Here is an 18635-nt window from a genome sequence, read left to right on the forward strand (position 1 = left end):
TGCTTTAGCAGATAAGCAAATACCATATTCTCGTGTGAGTTTGGAAAGTTGCCCACTCTAATCATCATACATGCAAGCGTTCGAGGAGATGTGTGGATTAAATAATCACTGTCAAGTTCTTTGGTTGGCAGAGTGCAGTACTGGGCTGGGTCTAGTCTTTGTTCAGTCCTCTGCATACTCTCTCTGCTCTGACTGGTGTATTTTATACATGAGAAAAAAAATCAGCTTAAAATAGAATGAAGGTGTTCGCAGTCTGTTGCACAACCACAGATTCCAAAGTCTCTCCCATCAGAATTTCAGGTCTCTCTTCGCGCACAACAGACACCATATACACAGGTGACTGATGGAGTGGAAGGATCCGTTTCCATCTCCATGGTAACCTTAATCAGGTTCTCACCTGGGGTAGCTGAGCCAGGAGGCATTGTTAGCCTACAGGGCGCACAGCAGGCCAGCAGCAGAGCTGGGCTTGGGGCTCCAGCCTCCTTATTTCCATTTCACGGTGCTGCCTGTCACACACTCCCATATGCCACAAGCAGAGAACCCACATCCTGCTGTTGTTCATCCTATTTATAAATGTCTCTGGAGGACCCACGTCCAGGTCATGCTAACCGTCGCACTCAGAACACTTGCCCCTTATACCTAACTTGAAACTGTTCTGCTGCGATTCCAAGCGCTTTCTTCTGTGTTTGCAGAGGAAAGTGAAAGCAGCTGTTCCCAAAGAAGGAAAGATGAGCTGGAGGCGTGACAGGCACTAGGAGATGAGGGCTGTGGTTTGCATCTCCATTAAAACAAAACCTGCCCTGAAATTTGGGTGTACACTTTGCCTTAATGAGGGTTGCCATTAGAACATTTTTTCCTGTAAAATGTTTGCATTTTTCCCAGTCTCAGACCTTCCACCTTGTGGTGTTTACACAACAAGATCAGTAGGACTCTGCTGGGAGTTGCGACAAATTCTCCTTAAATGTGCTTTTGCAAACAGAGCCAGTAGCCTTCTGCTGCGTATAAGCCCATTCTATATTCTCAGGAACATGTCTTTCTCGTGGAGGAGGGTGGTAGAAAGTGTCTGCTGCTTCAGCGTCTTCGTTTAATCTTCACCTGCCTTTGCCTATCAGCCAGTCATGCTGATCCACACACTGTTGCACTAAAGGCAGATTTCCAGCAAACACCACTGACATGGGTAGGCTTTCAAACTCCCCCAAGTGTGTGGATGCCAACTGCTTTTTATTTCCTCTAAATGGACCTGATTTCATATAAGCAAATGAGCTTAATTCTCTGAGAAGGAGTTTTAGTCACTGCTTTGGGAACACCCAGCACAGAGGGAGGGGAGGTGTTGAGGCCATAGCTGGGAAAGGCCTTTGATGGTTCTCAGTCACACTCAAGGCTTTGGTCACTTTCCTAGAAGCCCTGAAGGGGCATTCCCCTTCCTGCTGGCAATTCTGTGTTCCTGGATATTTAACCTTGACCCCGCAGTTGGTTCCAGTGTATGGCCTTGTGGCAATCTGTAGTTGCAGTAGAGTCCTGAGGAATCAAGTTCGATCGGCATTGACAAATGCTGACAGCTGCAGCGGGAACAGAAAGTTCAATGGTGCTCATCAATATTAGGATGAGCCTGTTTTTCTCCCTCCCACCAAACAAAGCAGACTCCAGTCAGACCCTTGCCCTCTAGGATGGTTATTGAAAACTCGGGCCAGTATGCCGTTCATGACATTAGTGCTTCTAGAGGATGCAAAGGTCATGGGTTAGAAAGTGCATCTATGCAGAATTATTACTACTGAAAATCTTAGCTTCAGGGAGGTTAAATATCTGGCCAAGATCACACAACTATGGAGCAGAGATTCATTTTAGGACTAAATCCAGTGTTCCTTTCACTAAGTTCTAATTATTGTGTACCGTTGCTTAATTGCTAAGTAGAACATTCTGCAAGTTGTACATGCTTCCTTGAGAGAACATTCTTCTTCCCTGTCCATAATGCCCATTGACTGGTTTGTGGTTGATATAATAGTGAATGCTCTATTTTTAACCACTGTTTTTTCCACTTTATGAAAGAGCCACTTTCCCCCTCAAGTTAAATCTGAAATGTTTTCAGTTTTTTCCAGAGGAGGTGGAAATTGGTTCCAGCAGAGATGTTTCCTGTGAATCATAAGGTTTTTCAATGATGCTGTGTATTAATCTATTAGTTCCCAGTATATCATCCATGAACTAGAGTACCTCGGTCAAAAGCACTGCAAATTGTACTTTGTTTCCCTCATAATTTTGAATTTCAGGACTTCCCAATCTCTCTCTGAAGTGCAGACACTATATTTGAACCTCGTTTTGCTTTAGAAACAGAACAAAACAAAACACAAAAAAACCTCCTCTTCTTTTAAGACACTAGAATTATTGAATTACTGGAAAAGTTTATGTGTTCAGTAATTTTATTTCCTAGCCTGTACTCGTCTCTCTCCAATCCAATCTAATTAGAGTTTGCATGAGGATTGGGTAACAGGAAGTACTGGAAAGCAGATTGCCTTTCTCCTTTTCGTCTTAATGTGAACCATCTGAAATTAACCCAGTGCAAGAGTTTCAACATCAAACACTTGTGAGCCAAGTGAACACATCTGTTTAAGTGTTCCAGATGCAAAGTAGATCTGGATGGCTGCATCTGATGTTTGAGCCTGATAGAGCCACTGGTCACTTTCCCAAGGATGTGGTCAACCAGTCTTGCTGGATTCCAACCTTGCCCTATTGAAGAAACTCAGATTTCTAATTCTAACAAAAACCACTGACACCTGGCAGGGATGCTTCTACTTTGAAACCTAGAGGAAGCATTTGGCCAATTGAATGTAATTGTGTGGACGGACACCCTTTGACGTAGTGGAGTATCTCATATCATCTGGTACCTATTTTTTACTCTTAAGGGAATAAAGTTAGGGTATTTATGTAGCAGCCATGTATGGGGGAACTTAGATGGCCTCACTGATCCATCCACGGGTAGTTGGGGGCAGGGACCTCTCTGCCAGGTGAGTGGCAGGAGGCTCAGGATGATGTTGGAGATAGAAGCCAGGGGAGTGAACAGAGCTCCCTCCCAGGCAGCCTTGATGTGGCTGTCCCACAGCACGGGTCCTGAGCTTGCGTGGGATTTCTTATGCTGTGGGTAGCGGTCACCTTTAGGTTCTAGACCAGTATCTGGGCATTTGGTAAATACCAACAGTTACATTGAGAACACATCATTTTCCAACATAATCATGATACAGTAATATTAGAAACAAGTCAAGATAGGAGTATGGAGTGAAGAGAACAATCTTCTGTTTCCTTGGCTGAGATTGTCCTTGTTGTTGTGGAATTAAGGTATTTTATTCTTGCAGTACTGTTACCTATGGATTGTAGAAGATCACTCCTCTCTCTACATTCATCTACTTTGTCCCCAAACATTTACTGAATAACTTACCATGATGGCACTGGGAATAGTTATGATGAGGTCATGGTCCCTCAGGGAGTTCTGAGCTAGTTGAGGAAACAGTAGATCATTAATGACAGCTTGGTGCTAAGAGAGAGGTTTGCAGAGTGTCTGTGGTGGCTCAGGAGGGCGGATAGACAACATTTCCTGATCGAGAACATTTGACACTGTGTCCAAAAGGGACAAATGGGAAGAAAGCGGGAGAAATGATTGGAAATAGAGATCCAAGAAAAGAGTAGGAAACTGCAATCCTAGTCCTGACAGAATCCAAAGGGAAAGGATTCCACTTGGAAGAAGAGGTGTATTGGCATTAAGATGGATCCGGGAATGGGTCAGATTCGGGCAGGGTGGGGGGCTGTGAGAGGAACGAAAGGGGGCGAATGAGAAGGAATCAAGTATCAAGAGCAATGACTGCAGTTGTGAGGAGTTTGTACCTGGCCACTGGCGGGGGTGGGACAGGTAGAGGAGCTTGAGTGGTCGAAGGGAGAAGGGAGAAATTCAGGAGACTTACTCCTGCCAAGATTCTGAGAACAGCTGGCACAATCCTGCCTTAGATGAGCTATTTCCATGTGTTCGTTGTTTAAAATGAAGACACACTTTTTAAGGACGTTACTGGAGCTGTGCGAGGGAGCCGTCACCAGAAGTAGAGCTGAACTAGCTGTGCACTGCTCCAGGCTCAAGTGGTCATGAGACCACCTTCTCATTTTACCAGTGAGGAAGCTGAGGGCAGACAAAGGAGGCCTTGCCAGGGACACACAGGGGTCAGGACAGAGGTGCTGTTGTTGCTGCAACCAACACGTTCCTCATTCTCTTCATTTCCCGGCAGAGTGGAGCTTCTCAGGAACCCTTCTGCTTAGAGTCCAAATTATTTTGATCGTTTGTAGAAAACTCAGCAATAGTACATTTTATTTTATATATATAGTGTTCTCCCCCTACTGAAAACAAATTTCGGGACTCACCTATTCAAGCTCCTTTTACATAGTAAAGCTGAAGTTCAAAAAGGAATTCTTTCCCTAAATGATAGCAAGCATCTTTGATATGTTTGGATAAGAAATAATGAAATAAATTTACTAATTTCATACGTCAGGGACTGTGAAAAAGAGCACACTCATTTACTCTTATATTTGTAAATTGAAAAATTAGAAGATTTAATTTATGCTTCCCTAAGTAGTTTCTCTGTTTGTGTATATATATTACACACATACACACACACACATACACACACACATACACACACACATACACACACACACACACACCCCTGTGAATGATCTCCTACCTGGTTGCTGTGGAAAGAGGGGAGGTAGACCCCATTATAGGGACAGTTACAGAAGAAGTGACAGAATGGGACAGGAGGGTCAGGACATGGCAGCAAGGTAAGGTGCGCTGGGAACCTGCGAGTGGAGACTATCACCTTGGTGAAACCCTCCTGGCGTGGATGGCTAGCTGTGAGTGAATGTAGCTTTGTCTAGCTCCAGTATAAAGTGCTCCCAAGAGCTATTGTTTCTGAATGTTTGGAAACAATTTCAAAGCTTGCCTGCTCTTCTGTTAAGTAAATAAAGCCTTAGGCTCAACCCCAAAAAACAGCTAATTAGATAATGGTGGGGATTTCGTTGTGAATATAATTCCCATATGAAATTGCTCTGCCTTGGGCCATGGTCTCACTCTGCTTGGTGGAAGAATGCAAGTTCCACTGTGGGTTCCACGTTGGAGGATTTTATTGCCCTTTTCCAAGTGCTATGACTAGGAAGATCATAGGGGCCATGAGTTGAGTATGTGTTGAACTTAACTGTCTCACAAACATGAGTTTCACCTTTTAAGCAAGCCTAGGAGAAAGACAAATTCAAATTCAACACGAAGACAGTAGAAAGAGCACGGGCTCCAGAGCCAGACAGACTTGAATTTGAATCTTACCCCTGGCAGTTAGGGGCAGAAGGACATTTGTAACTGTTACTTAAGCTTTAAGACTGTAGTGTGCCTCATTTGTTCATTGTAGGCATTGATGCCCTACAAGGATGTTGTGAGGAATAATTGAAATACATACAAGAGTCATCCAGATCATGATCAAATAAATGGTAGTTTTCTTCTTCCAAATCCATTCTACAGACATTTAACTGAGCTTTTGTTACATACATGGTTCTGTGGTAGGTATTTGGGAGAGGTAGGATCAAAGAAGAATAAGACCTATATTACTGTTGAAATGGGGACAATCTGACATGCGCTCAAACGACAGCCCAGGACCTCTATCCACACCAGCCTCCTTGCTGTTCCTGGAACATGCAGGCCTGTTCCTGCCTCTGCACCTCAAGACTTGCCGTCCCCTCTTCCTAGAACTCTCACCTCTGCTGCTTCACCTCTTCTTCACCTCTAAGTCATCTTCTCAGCGATGGCTTCCCCGATCATGCTACACTCCCTGGGACTAGTACTCCCCATCGCTCTTCCCTGTTTATTTGTTTTTCCCTCTGACAAATATAATTTGTGTGTGTGTGTGTGTGTGTTTCCTGTCATCCCATGCTCCTTCTCACTCTTGAGCGTGAACGCTGTGACTGTCTGATGTCTTCACTGCTCTATCCTCCGTGCCTAGAACAAAGCCCAGTTGGCACCCAGTAAATTTTAATTGAATAGATGAGTGATGGAATTAATTAACTTCAGGTACCAGGAGGGTCATGTACCAAGTCCCAGTGGCCAGAAGAACAGGAGCATGTTAGGGGCTGTATCAGTTTCCTATGGCAGCTGTAACAATTGTCATGAAATTAGTGACTTAACACAAACTTATTATCTACAGTGCTGGAGGTCAGAAGCCTCACACTGGCCTCACTGGGCTAAAATCAAAGTCTTGCCAGGGCTACATTCTTTCTGGAGGCTCCAGGAGAGAATCCGTTTCCCTGCCTTTTCCAGCTTCTGCAGGCTGCCTGTACTCTTTCCTCTGTGGGTCCCTTTCTCTGTCTTCAAGGCCAGCAAAGGCAGGTTAAGTCCTCTTCACATCACATTGCTCTGACCTTCTCTTCTGCCTCCTTCCGCTTTTAAGGAACCTTGTGATTCCACTGGGCCCACTTAGGTAGTCCAGGACAGTCTCTTAATTTTAAGGTCAGCTGACCAACAGTCTGAATGCCACTTGCAACTTAATTCCCCTTCGCCATGTATGCTAACATATTCACGGGTTCTGGGGATCAGGACGTGGACATCTTTGGGGATGCATGTGTCTGCCTACCATAGAGTGTAACAAGTGAGATATTTTGCCTAGAGCCTAAGGTTTGAGCTGCCGGTAGTGAAATATAAAACAAAAATTTAATCAAGAACTGCCATGGTTGTCAAGATGTTTTTTTTTTTACATCTTTATTGGAGTATAATTGCTTTACAATGTTGTGTTAGTTTCTGCTTTATAACAAAGTGAATCAGCTATACATATACATATATCCCCATATCCCCTCCCTCTTGCGTCTCTCTCCCACCCTCCCTATCCCACCCCTCTAGGCGGTCACAAAGCACCGAGCTGATCTCCCTGTGCTATGTGGCTGCTTGCCACTAGCTATCTACCTTACGTTTGGTAGTGTGTATATATCAGTGCCACTCTCTCACTTCATCCCAGCTTACCCTTCCCCCTCCCCGTGACCTCAAATCCATTCTCTACCTCTGCATCTTTATTCCTGTCCTGCCCCTAGGTTCATCAGAAACTTTTTTTTTTTTTTACATTTCATATATGTGTTAGCATACGGTATTTGTTTTTCTTTTTCTGACTTCACTCTGTAGGACAGACTCTAGGTCCATCCACCTCACTACAAATAACTCAGTTTCGTTTCTTTTTACGGCTGAGTAATATTCCATTGTATATATGTGCCACATCTTCTTTATCCATTCATCTGTCGATGGACACTTAGGTTGCTTCTGTGTCCTGGCTATTGTAAATAGTGCTGCAATGAACATTGTGGTACATGTCTCTTTTTGAATTATGGTTTTCTCAGGGTATATGCCCAGTAGTGGGATTGCTGGGTCATATGGTAATTCAATTTTTAGTTTCTTAAGGAACCTGCGTACTGTTCTCCATGGTGGCTGTATCAATTTACATTCCCACCAACAGTGCAAGAGGGTTCCCTTTTCTCCACACCCTCTCCAGCATTTATTTTTGTAGATTTTTTGATGAGAGCCATTCTGACTGGTGTGAGGTGATACCTCATTGTAGTTTTGATTTGCATTTCTCTGATGATTAGTGATGTTGAGCATCCTTTCATGTGTTTGCTAGCAATCTGTGTATATCTTCTTTGAAGAAATGTCTGTTTAGGTCTTCTGCCCATTTTTGGATTGGGTCGTTTGTTTTTTTGGTATTGAGCTGCATGAGCTGCTTGTATATTTTGGAGATTAATCCTTTGTCCGTTGATTCATTTGCAAATATTTTCTCCCATTGTCTTTTCTTCTTCTTTATAGTTTCCTTTGCTGTGCAAAAGCTTTTAAGTTTAATTAGGTCCCATTTGTTTACTTTTGTTTTTATTTTCGTTTCTCTAGGAGGTGGGTCCAAAAGGATCTTGCTGTGATTTATGTCATAGAGTGTTCTACCTATGTCTTCCTCTAAGCGTTTTACAGTGTCTGGCCTTACATTTAGGTCTTTAATCCATTTGGAGTTTATTTTTGTGCACGGGGTTAGGAAGTGTTCTAATTTCATTCTTTTACATGTAGCTGTCCAGTTTTCCCAGCACCACTTATTGAAGAGGTTGTCTTTTCTCCATTGTATATTCTTGCCTCCTTTATCAAAGATAAGGTGACCATATGTGCGTGAGTTTATCTCTGGGCTTTCTGTCTTGTTCCCTTGATCTATATTTCTGTTTTTGTGCCAGTGCCATACTGTTTTCATTACTGTAGCTTTGTAGTTTAGTCCGAAGTCAGGGAGCCTAATTCCTCCAACTCCATTTTTCTTTCTCAAGATTGCTTTGGCTATTCGGGGACTTTTGTGTTTCCATACAAATTGTGGAATTTTTTGTTCTAGTTCTGTGAAAAATGCCATTGGTAGTTTGACAGGGATTGCATTGAATCTGTAGATAGCTTTGGGTAGTATAGTCATTTACACAATGTTGATTGTGAAATCCAAGAACATGGTATATCTGTCCATCTGTTTGTATCATCTTTAATTTCTTTATTCAGTGTCTTATAGTTTTCTGTGCACAGGTCTTTTGTCTCCTTAGGTAGGTTTATTCCTAGGTATTTTATTCTTTTTGTTGCACTGTTAAATGGGAGTGTTTCCTTAATTTCTCCTTCAGATTTTTCATTGTTAGTGTATAGGAATGCAACAGATTTCTGTGCATTAATTTTGTATCCTGCTACTTTACCAAATTCATTGACTAGTTCTAGTGGTTTACTGGTAGCATCTTTAGGATTCTCTAAGTATAGTATCATGTCATCTGCAAGCAGTGACAGTTTTACTTCTTCTTTTCCGATTTGGATTCATTTTATTTACTTTTCTTCTTTGATTGCCATGCTTAGGACTTCCAAAACTATGTTGAATAATAGTGGCGAGAGTGGGGAACTTTGTCTTCTTCCTGATCTTAGAGGAAATGGTTTCAGTTTTTCACCATTGAGAACAGTGTTGGCTGTGGGTTTGTCATATATGGCCTTTATTATGTTGAGGTACGTTCCCTCTATGCCTACCTTCTGGAGAGTTTTTATCATAAATGGGTGTTGAATTTTGTCAAAAGCTTTTTCTGCATCTGTTGAGATGATCATATGGTTTTTCTCCTTCAATTTGTTAATATGGTGTATCACATCGATTGATTTGCATATATATATATACATATAAAATTTTTTTTTTTTTTTTTTTTTTTTGCGGTACGCGGGCCTCTCACTGTTGTGGTCTCTCCCGTTGCGGAGCACAGGCTCCGGACGCGCAGGCCCAGTGGCCATGGCTCACGGGCCCAGCCACTCCACGGCATGTGAGATCCTCCCGGACCGGGGCACGAACCCGTGTCCCCTGCATCGGCAGGTGGACTCTCAACCACCGCACCATCAGGGAAGCCCAATTTGCATATATTGAAGAATCCTTGCATTCCTGGGATAAACCCCACTTGATCATGGTGTATGATCCTTTTAATGTGCTGTTGGATTCTGTTAGGTAGTATTTTGTTGAGGATTTTTGCATCTGTGTTCATCAGTGTTATTGGCCTGTAGTTTTCTCTTTTGTGACATCTCTGTCTGGTTTTGGTATCAGGGTGATGGTGGCCTCATAGAATGAGTTTGGGAGTGTTCCTTCCTCTGCTATATTTTGGAAGAGTTTGAGCAGGATAGGTGTTAACTCTTCTAAATGTTTGATCGAATTCGCCTGTGAAGCCATCTGGTCCTGGGCTTTTGTTTGTCGGAAGATTTTTAATCACAGTTTCAATTTCATTGCTTGTGATTGGTCTGTCTTTATTTTCTATTTCTTCCTGGTTCAGTCTTGGAAGGTTGTGCTTTTCTAAGAATTTGTCCATTTCTTCCAGGTTGTCCATTTTATTGGCATAGAGTTGCTTGTAGTAATCTCTCATGGTCCTTTGTATTTCTGCCGTGTCAGTGGTTACTTCTCCTTTTTCATTTCTAATTCTGTTGACTTGAGCTTTTCCCTTTTTTTCTTGATGGGTCTGGCTAATGGTTTATCAATTTTGTTTATCTTCTCAAAGAACCAGCTTTTAGTTTTATTGATGTTTGCTATTGTTTCCTTCATTTCTTTTTCATTTATTTCTGATCTGATCTTTATGATTTCTTTCCTTCTGCTAACTTTGGGGTTATTTGTTTTTCTTTCCCTAGTTGCTTTAGGTGTAAGGTTAGGTTGTTTTTTTGAGATTTTTCTTGTTTCTTGAGGTAGGATTGTATTGGTATAAACTTCCCTCTTAGAACTGTCTTTGCTGCATCCCATAGGTTTTGGGTCATCGTGTTTTCATTGTCTTTTGTTTCTAGGTATTTTTTGATTTCCTCTTTAATTTCTTCAGTGATCTCTTGGTTATTTAGTAATGTATTGTTTAGCCTCCATGTGTTTGTGTTTTTTTCAGTTTCTTTCCTGTAATTGACATTGTCTCATAGTGTTGTGGTTGGAAAAGATACTTGATATGATTTCAGTTTTCTTAAATTTACCAAGGCTTTGTTTGTGCCCCAAGATATGATCTATCCTGGAGAATGTTCCATGAGCACTTGAGAAGAAAGTGTATTCTGTTGTTTTTTGGATGGAATGTCTTATAAATATCAATCAAGTCCATCTTGTGTAATGTGTCATTTAAAGCTTATGTTTCCTTATTTATTTTCATTTTGGATGATCTCTCCATTGGTGAAAGTGAGGTGTTAAAGTCCCCTGCTGTTATTGTGTTACTGTTGATTTCCCCTTTTATGGCTGTTAGCATTTGCCTTATGTTTTGAGGTGCTCCTCTGTTGGGTGTATAACTATTTACAATTGTTATATCTTCTTCTTGGATTGATCCCTTGATCATTATGTAGTGTCCTTCTTTGTCTCTTGTAATAGTCTTTATTTTAAAGTCTGTTTTGTTTGATATGAGAATTACTGCTCCAATTTTCTTTTGGCTTCCATTTGCATGGAATATCTTTTTCCATCTCCTCACTTTCAGTCTGTATGTGTCCCTAGGTCTGAAGTGAGTCTCTTATAGACAGCATATATATGCGTCTTGTTTTTGTATCCATTCAGCCAGTCTATCTCTTTTGGTTGGAGCATTTAATCCATTTACATTGAAGATAATTATCGATATGTATGTTCCTATTACCATTTTCTTAATTGTTTTGGGTTTGTTTATGTAGGACTTTTCCTTCTCTTGTTTTTCCTGCCTGGAGAAGTTCCTTTAGCATTTGTTGTAAAGCTGGTTTGGTGGTGCTGAATTCTCTTAACTTTTGCTTGTCTGTAAAGGTTTTAATTTCTCTGTCGAATGGTTGTCAAGTTTTAATGTGGGGGCCTCAACTGGGAGGCACTAGGAAGTTATTAAAGGCTTTTGTGATATGGTGGAACTGTGGCTTCAGGAGATGGAGATGGACTTATAGCAGGTATTTGGAGGGAGACTGATGTTTAACCTTTCAAAAGCAATTGATTTTTATTTCCCTCTTATACACACAAAACACTAGGTTCTTACTTGGAATTTCCTAAAAGAAGTAGGGTCCACTTATGGTGTCTTTTTAAAAACCACCCTATTATATTACACATATGTACAACACACGTACACAGAGACTCATAAAGCCCTGTCACACAGACACACTCACACAAATGCACACATTTCCTCCTACACACACCCACTGCCTCTCCCGTTCTTGATATCTCTTTTCTGTGGTACTTGGTGGCCCTCCTTTTTTTCTGCCCTGGCACACTTTGAGTGACATGTATCTTCCCACCAGTAACATAGGCTTACTCTGGCAGTGGTTCTCACAGGGGTCATTCTATAAACCTCCCCTCGTAGGCATGTAAGAATCTCCAGGGAGATACATATAGTTTGAAAAAGTCTTCCTTCCCTCACCTTTACCATCACCCCACAGTGGCTGTGATTTGATATCACTTTCTAGAATGGCTCTTCTCCCTGACATCCACTGAGAATATAGTGGATATGGAACACCTGGTTTTGAGTAGAGTCTGATGAGAATTTCTTACCCTTTGGTTAGCCTCTTTAAAGCAGTGCTATCCAGTAGAACTTTCTGTGATGACAGAACTGTTCTCTGTCTGTGCTGCCCAATATGGTAGCCACAGCCACACGTGGCTACTGAGCTCTTGAAATGTGGACATACAGGAAAAATAGAGGACTCAGTAGGAAGACAGACAATGAATAAATGGTAACTCCTACCTTCATTTTGAAGGTTTTTCTACCTTCATTTTTCTTTTTAAGTTTTTTTTCTTTAGTTTTTGCAGAAGTCAACATTGGTTCACATGGGTGTAGTTATGCTCATCTTTTACCTAACTTCATTTTGATTGATAACTCAATATTTGATTGAAGTGTCGGGACTTCCCTGAGGGCGCAGTGGTTAAGAATCCGCCTGCCAATGCAGGGGACATGGGATCAAGCCCTGGTCCAGGAAGATCCCACATGCCACAGGGTTACTAAGCCCGTGAGCCACAACTACTGAGCCCGCGTGCCACAACTACTGAAGCCCGTGCACCTAGAGCCTGTGCTCTGCAACAGGAGAAGCCACCGCAGTGAGAAGCCCACGCCCCGCAACGAAGAGTAGCCCCCGCTGGCCACGACTAGAGAAAGCCCGCATGCAGCAGCGAAGACCTGATGCCGCCAAAAATAAATAAATAAATAAATAAATAAATAAATTTATTTTTTTTAAAGTGTTATCCTTGGGTCTCCTGACAAATGATTCTTTCTCTTACCTCTGTTCCCCTTCCTGATAAATACATACATACATATATGTATATATGTAAGCTTTATTGAGATATAATTCACATATGGTACGATTCAGTCAGTTAAAGTGTACAATTCAATAGCTTTTCATGTATTCAAAGAGTTATGGAACCATCAACATGATTGATTTTAGAATATTTTCATCACCCCCAAAAAACTCATTAGTAGTCACTCCCCCGTTCTCCCTACCCACCACCCCCTGCCCTAGCCATTTACTAATCTACTTTCCTGTCTCTATGGATTTATCTATTCTGAGCATTTCATATGGGTGGAATCATACAATATATGGTCCTTTGTGACTGGCTTCTTTCACTAAGCATGATGTTTTTTAAGGTTCATCCATGTTGTAGCATGTATTAGTACTTCATTTCTTTTTTTTAATTTTTAAATTTATTTATTTTTGGCTGCGTTGGGTCTTCCTTGCTGTGTGTGTGCTTTCTCTAGTTGCGGCGAGTAGGGGCTACTCTTCATTGAGGTGCGTGGGCTTCTCATTGCGTTGGCTTCTCTTGTTGCATAGCACGGGCTCTAGGCATGTGGGCTTCCGTAGTTGTGGCTCACGGGCTCTAGAGCGCAGGCTCAGTAGTTGTGGTGCACGGGCTTCGTTGCTCCACGGCATGTGGGAAGTTCCAGGACCAGGGCTTGAGCCCTTGTCCCCTGCATTGGCAGGCAGATTCTTAACCACTGTGCCACCAGGGAAGCCCAGTACTTCATTTCTTTTTATTGTCAACTAATATTCCATTGTATGGCTATACCACATTTTGTTTATCCATTCATTGGTTGATGGACATTTGGGTTGTTTCTACTTTATTTGCTATTATGAATAGTGCTGCTGTGAACATTTATGCACAAGTTTTTATGTGAACATATATTCTCATTTTTATTGCATATACATCTATGGAGTGGAATTGTTGTATAGTAACTCTGTTTAACTTTTAGAATAACTGCCAAACTGTTTTCCAAAGTGGCTGCACCATTTTACATTCCTACCACTAATGCATGAGGCTTCCAATTTTTCCACAACCTTCCCAACATTTGTTATTATCTTTTTGATTATAACCATCCTAGTTAAGAAATGGTATCTCCTTGTGGTTTTGATTTGCATTTCCCCAATGGCTAATAATATTGAGCATCTTTTCATGTGTTTATTGGCCATCTGTATATCTTCTCTGGAGAAATATCTATTCAGATCCTTTGCCCATTTTTTAATTGAAGAATTTGTCTTCCTCTGTTCTTTTAATTTGGCCTGAGCAGGATGCTGATATGCTAACTGGTGATGAACAAGTATGGAAGGAAGTTCAAGAATCCCTGAAAAAAATCGAAGAACTGAAGGCACATTGGAGTATCCTTTTACCTGTGGATTGAGTTGTTTTGTAGGATTGCTTCCTTACTGGTTGGAGCCTAGTATTAATGAATCCATGTCCAGGGTTTGACCTCTCCACGAGCCAAAGAGCTTCATTCTGTTCCGTGGTCACAGGTTGCATCCCTGACCCCAGCCAACAATTTCAGTAATGGCTAAGGAAGATATGGTAAGGTCAGCATAAATTCCTCTCCACCATTAGATGATAATCCAAATTTATAGGCAGGATTAGTGGGACAGTAAGTAGTACTCTCTTTATATGTACAAGGTAGCAAATTTCTGGATTCCCTTCCTCCCGTAACCTACATCTCTAAAAAGCATAACTTGGAATCCTTATAATTTAATGACTGTAGTCAACCATGACTGCAATGGCAATGGGAGTTGCTTCACAATACACTTTCTTGGCGTAAATAGTGAGGGGACCTCGGGAGGACTGTAAGCACTGGAGGACTGTAAGAGCCCGTGGTCTGTCAGTCTTTGAGTCTCAAGGAGTTGATTAACTCCCAGGTGGATTCACTGTGTTCCCCTTTCTCTTTTCCCCCAGTCGTCTTATGGTCATGGAAAAGTCTGCAGAAAGGTGCCTGTTCTGTCATCGATAGTCTGTTCTCTTCGGGTGGGCTGTCTTCCCTGCTCCCCTCACTGGAGCAGAGTGACTTGTGGTCAACACCCAGAAAACGCAATTACAGGTCAGCATTAGCTTGGGAGAAAAGCCTCTTAGTTAAAATTATTCCATTTTTTTGCTCAGTGATGTGTTTTACAGGAAAGGTTTGCCTTGTTTGCCAGGTGACTGTTGCCAGTGTTTCGAAGGGAAGTTGTCACGTGGTCCCTCCCTCCCAGCTTGCTGGGCGATAAAGTAGATGTATTCCTGTCAGCGGCTGCATCTGGTTTTTACTCCTAAGGCTTGTCACCTCAAACCTCTTTAAAATGAGTTGGAGCATATGTAAATGAACAGGCAAATAATTATGGAGGTCATGCAACATGATGTTAAAATAGAGTCAAAGTCTTGCCACAGAAATGTCTGGCATTGTGTAAGAGACAGGCATTCCTCCTGACAATCCATCAAATATCTAATCCTAGGATGAAAAGCCACAGAGGTTAGCCTGGCAGTCTGTTACGAAACCAGTGCGTTGCCTAAGATACTGCTTCCCCCAGCCTCCGGGGGCCACATGCCGCAAACTTTAAACATGTGCGTCAGGTGAATACAACAGAAAGTCATCAAGTCACTTTTCTTCAATAAATGTGCCTCTTCCGAGACCAGAGGCAACTCCTCAGAGATAGGACTCATCCTAAAGTTACAGAGTGTTATGTATAGAAAGGCCCTCAGCCATGTGTTAGGGGGCCTGAAGTACTAACCAGGAAGTCAGGCCTGTGGGGTAAGGTATTATGCCACCAGAGGCCCCCACTGAAAGAAAAATATATTTCCTGTGAGGGTTCATAAAAATAGGAGCTCCCACTCACGTAAGTGGCTTGATTGGTTTACCAAAAGTGTTCACTGATGTGTTGGAAAGCAGTGCCCTGAGAGTCTGAACTGTGGAAAAGGTAGATTTTGCTGGAGGGAGGGCAAAGGACAGGTGGACCATCTGTCCAGGACGGGGGATGCTGTATTAGGACCTGAGGAAGAGGCTTTGAGTTGGAGGCGCGGTGGAGAGCCCTGGGCTGTGTGAGAGTCAGGCAGGGTGTGGGTGTGTGGCGGGCAAATGCCATCCACCTTACTCCACTGAACCATCTTCCTTAAGCTGGTCACGCTCGTAGGTCGTGACAGTAAAAGGAGGAGGAAGGCACAGATATTTGTGCAGTGTGATCTTGTGCAAGACACTAAATGTTCTCCCGCTGTGTCCCAGGTACACAATTCTGCCTGGCTCAGGAAAGAACACGTGAAGCGTTTTTAAAAACTTTACATACGGTATCTTATTTAATTCTTACAGCGACATTTGGCATTTTTATTTCTGGCCTACTTCAAAGCACAGGTGACGTCCTCAGAACCTCAAATCTGACCAGTGACAGAACTAGCTTAGATTTAAATCCAGCCTTTTCTGCGGTCAAATGCTATGCCATTTCTGTAAAACTGCAAACCTTGCGCCCTGTGGAATTCCAGCCTATGGAAGCAGATGAATTCGGAGCTTCACAGGTGGAAGGTGAGAGAGGAGTGGGGGCCGGGCAGCACCAGCCCAGCGTCCTCCTCTGCCTCAGCCTTGCCTAACACAGCATCAAAGGGAAGAAACTGTCAGGTCCCTGGGGCCTGCCTTCTCTCTCACCTGCAGCTGTGCTTCTGAGGGAGTTCACCTGAAGGACTTGAGGCGTGCTGCATGCACCACCTCCTCAGTGCTCTGACTGCCTTGTCAGTTTTAAAAAGTGAGGTCGCACTGGGCTCCATGAGAGTCAGTTATGGACTCACGGTTAATCGGAAAGTCATTGTGGCTCCGAACTGAATACTGGGTCTTCTCCCCACCCTTTTTAAAGCACCCTTTCCCCCTGCCTGCAATTTATGTACATAAGCTACATGTTCTTAATATTTATCTTTTACTTTGGGGGTTTAAAATAAGAATACCTTTATTTGGTTAAGTATAGACTTGAATCACTTTTGTTTTATAATCAAAAACATTAAATTTGAGATCCAGTGGAAATGGATTTCTTTAAGTTGTTTCCCCTAGTGTGTGCCTGGGGTTGTGTTTTTGGTTTCTTATATGCCCAAGGTTCAAATGACACAGAAGCAAAAATGAGCTCCTCCTTTTTTAAAAGGAGTCTCTCTGAAGCTTCTTTAATTTCAGATCATTTTTGAAACAGAAACTAACAGAGTAAATAATTTTAAACTGAACTAACTTACTTAGTCTTCAGCTCATTTAATAAACAGCTGCATTTATTTCATGGCTAGGTTTAAAGAGAATACATGTAGGAATAGGAAGGAAGAATGGTTCTCTGGAAATCTAATCCCTCAAAGCACAGGCTTGGTTGGAAGATGGTTTGTTGATGTAAACAGAATTTCCTTCTCTGAGACACCACTTACATGTTTTTGTTTCTCAAGTGTGTTTTCAGGCAGCTCATCTGTGCAAAATAATGGGCGCTTCCTTCCCTCCTGTGCCTGGGAGCTCTTCAGCCTTTTCGAGAATCTCATTTTACTTTTGTTTTTTCTTGATGAAGACAATGAATCCTTAACTAAGGTTAATAACAGAGTGGGAACAGGTTCTGGCCATGTGCCAGACGATCCTAAGCAGCAACGCAGAGCGGCTTCCTGATATCAACATCTACCAGCTGAAGGTGCTCGACTGTGCCATGGACGCCTGCATCAACCTCGGGCTGCTGGAGGAGGCGTTGTTCTACGGCATTCGGACCATGGAGCCGTACAGGTGAGTCCCAGGAAGGGGCTAAAGTAAGGGCTACAGTGTCTTTACTTGGGGCAGAGGCTCGAGAGAGCCTGACATCATCCTGATCACTGCTGCTTTGTAAGAGTGTTCCATCTGCTTCTCAGTCAGTGTGTAAAACCACACCTTTGTTCATTTATGCATTCATTCCTCATGTGTAAAGTTCCTTCTGTGTGTCAGGCACTGTGGGTGTGCAGGGACTGAAGAGATGCTGTCTGCACGTGGAGCTAGTGCTTGTAATAAGGTGCAATGCTGGCGATGGCAGAGGCAAGGACACAGTTTGGGGGAGCAGAGAGGGGCTCGGCACAGACGTAGCCTGGGGGCTGCGGCCTGTGGCCTTAGCCCTGCTGATCTAGGTGAGGACGCCAGTGTGGGACCCTCCACCTGGCTGACAGCAGTGCTGGTTTCTTCCATTTCTCAGGGCTTTATGGTTCCCAGGATGCCTTTACTTGAACCTTCTGACCTCATAATCACCTTATGACCCAAGCAGGAGAGCAGGGAGACAGCCCTGCTCAAACATGTCATTGAGTCAGAGGAAGGAACTACTGGTAATGAGTTGTTTCTTGACCAGCCTCAGCTCCTCCAGACCCGTGCGTGTTTTGCCCCTAGAGGTTCTGGTTACCCAGGGGAGCTTTCGGAGGGAGGGCAGTGTTGAAGTCTAGTGCTGAGAATTTGGTGCTGGTGGGTGTGGGACCCTGGTTTACAGTGGGCTAAGAACATAAGTTTGGAAGATGAGATAGATCAGTCCAGAAGAAAGGGCACAGAGACGCATATACCATCATCGCAGGTTGGAATAGCCATCTCCAGCACAGAACAAGGTCACTCACTGTGGGGAAGGTGCCCTGAAAGCATCTGGGACCTGGGGAGGCTGGGGGAGGCCCCTGCGGAGGAGGGGCGCCATTCCAGGCAGATACTGAGTTTCCTAGCTCTGAAGACCGTGCAGACATGATGTCAGCCCTAAGGGGCTGAGCAGAGGGAAGATCCAGGTCTAGACCTATGCAACATGGGCAACAGGCAGGGGAGTGGTCCTCAGGGAAGGAGGGGACGGAGGCAGAGCAGACAGGGCGCCACCTGTCCCCACTTGAGCAAGAGCCTCAGAAGACACCAGAGCTGGGAAGTTACCAGGATCAACACGA

The 18635-nt window shown here is 43.1% G+C and overlaps 1 protein-coding gene across 1 annotated transcript in view; it reads left to right on the forward strand.

Annotated features, from left to right (window-relative positions):
- The window catches only part of SMYD3 (SET and MYND domain containing 3), a 721692-nt gene that overhangs the window by 596070 nt on the left and 106987 nt on the right, over positions 1-18635 (forward strand). Inside the window, exons 9-10 of the mRNA XM_060088378.1 lie at positions 14035-14122; positions 17310-17484. Coding sequence (XP_059944361.1) covers positions 14035-14122; positions 17310-17484 — 263 coding nt within the window. The remainder of the gene's footprint in view (positions 1-14034; positions 14123-17309; positions 17485-18635) is intronic.

The sequence above is a fragment of the Mesoplodon densirostris genome, chromosome 2, assembly GCF_025265405.1.
Source record: "Mesoplodon densirostris isolate mMesDen1 chromosome 2, mMesDen1 primary haplotype, whole genome shotgun sequence".
Lineage (NCBI taxonomy): Eukaryota > Metazoa > Chordata > Mammalia > Artiodactyla > Ziphiidae > Mesoplodon > Mesoplodon densirostris.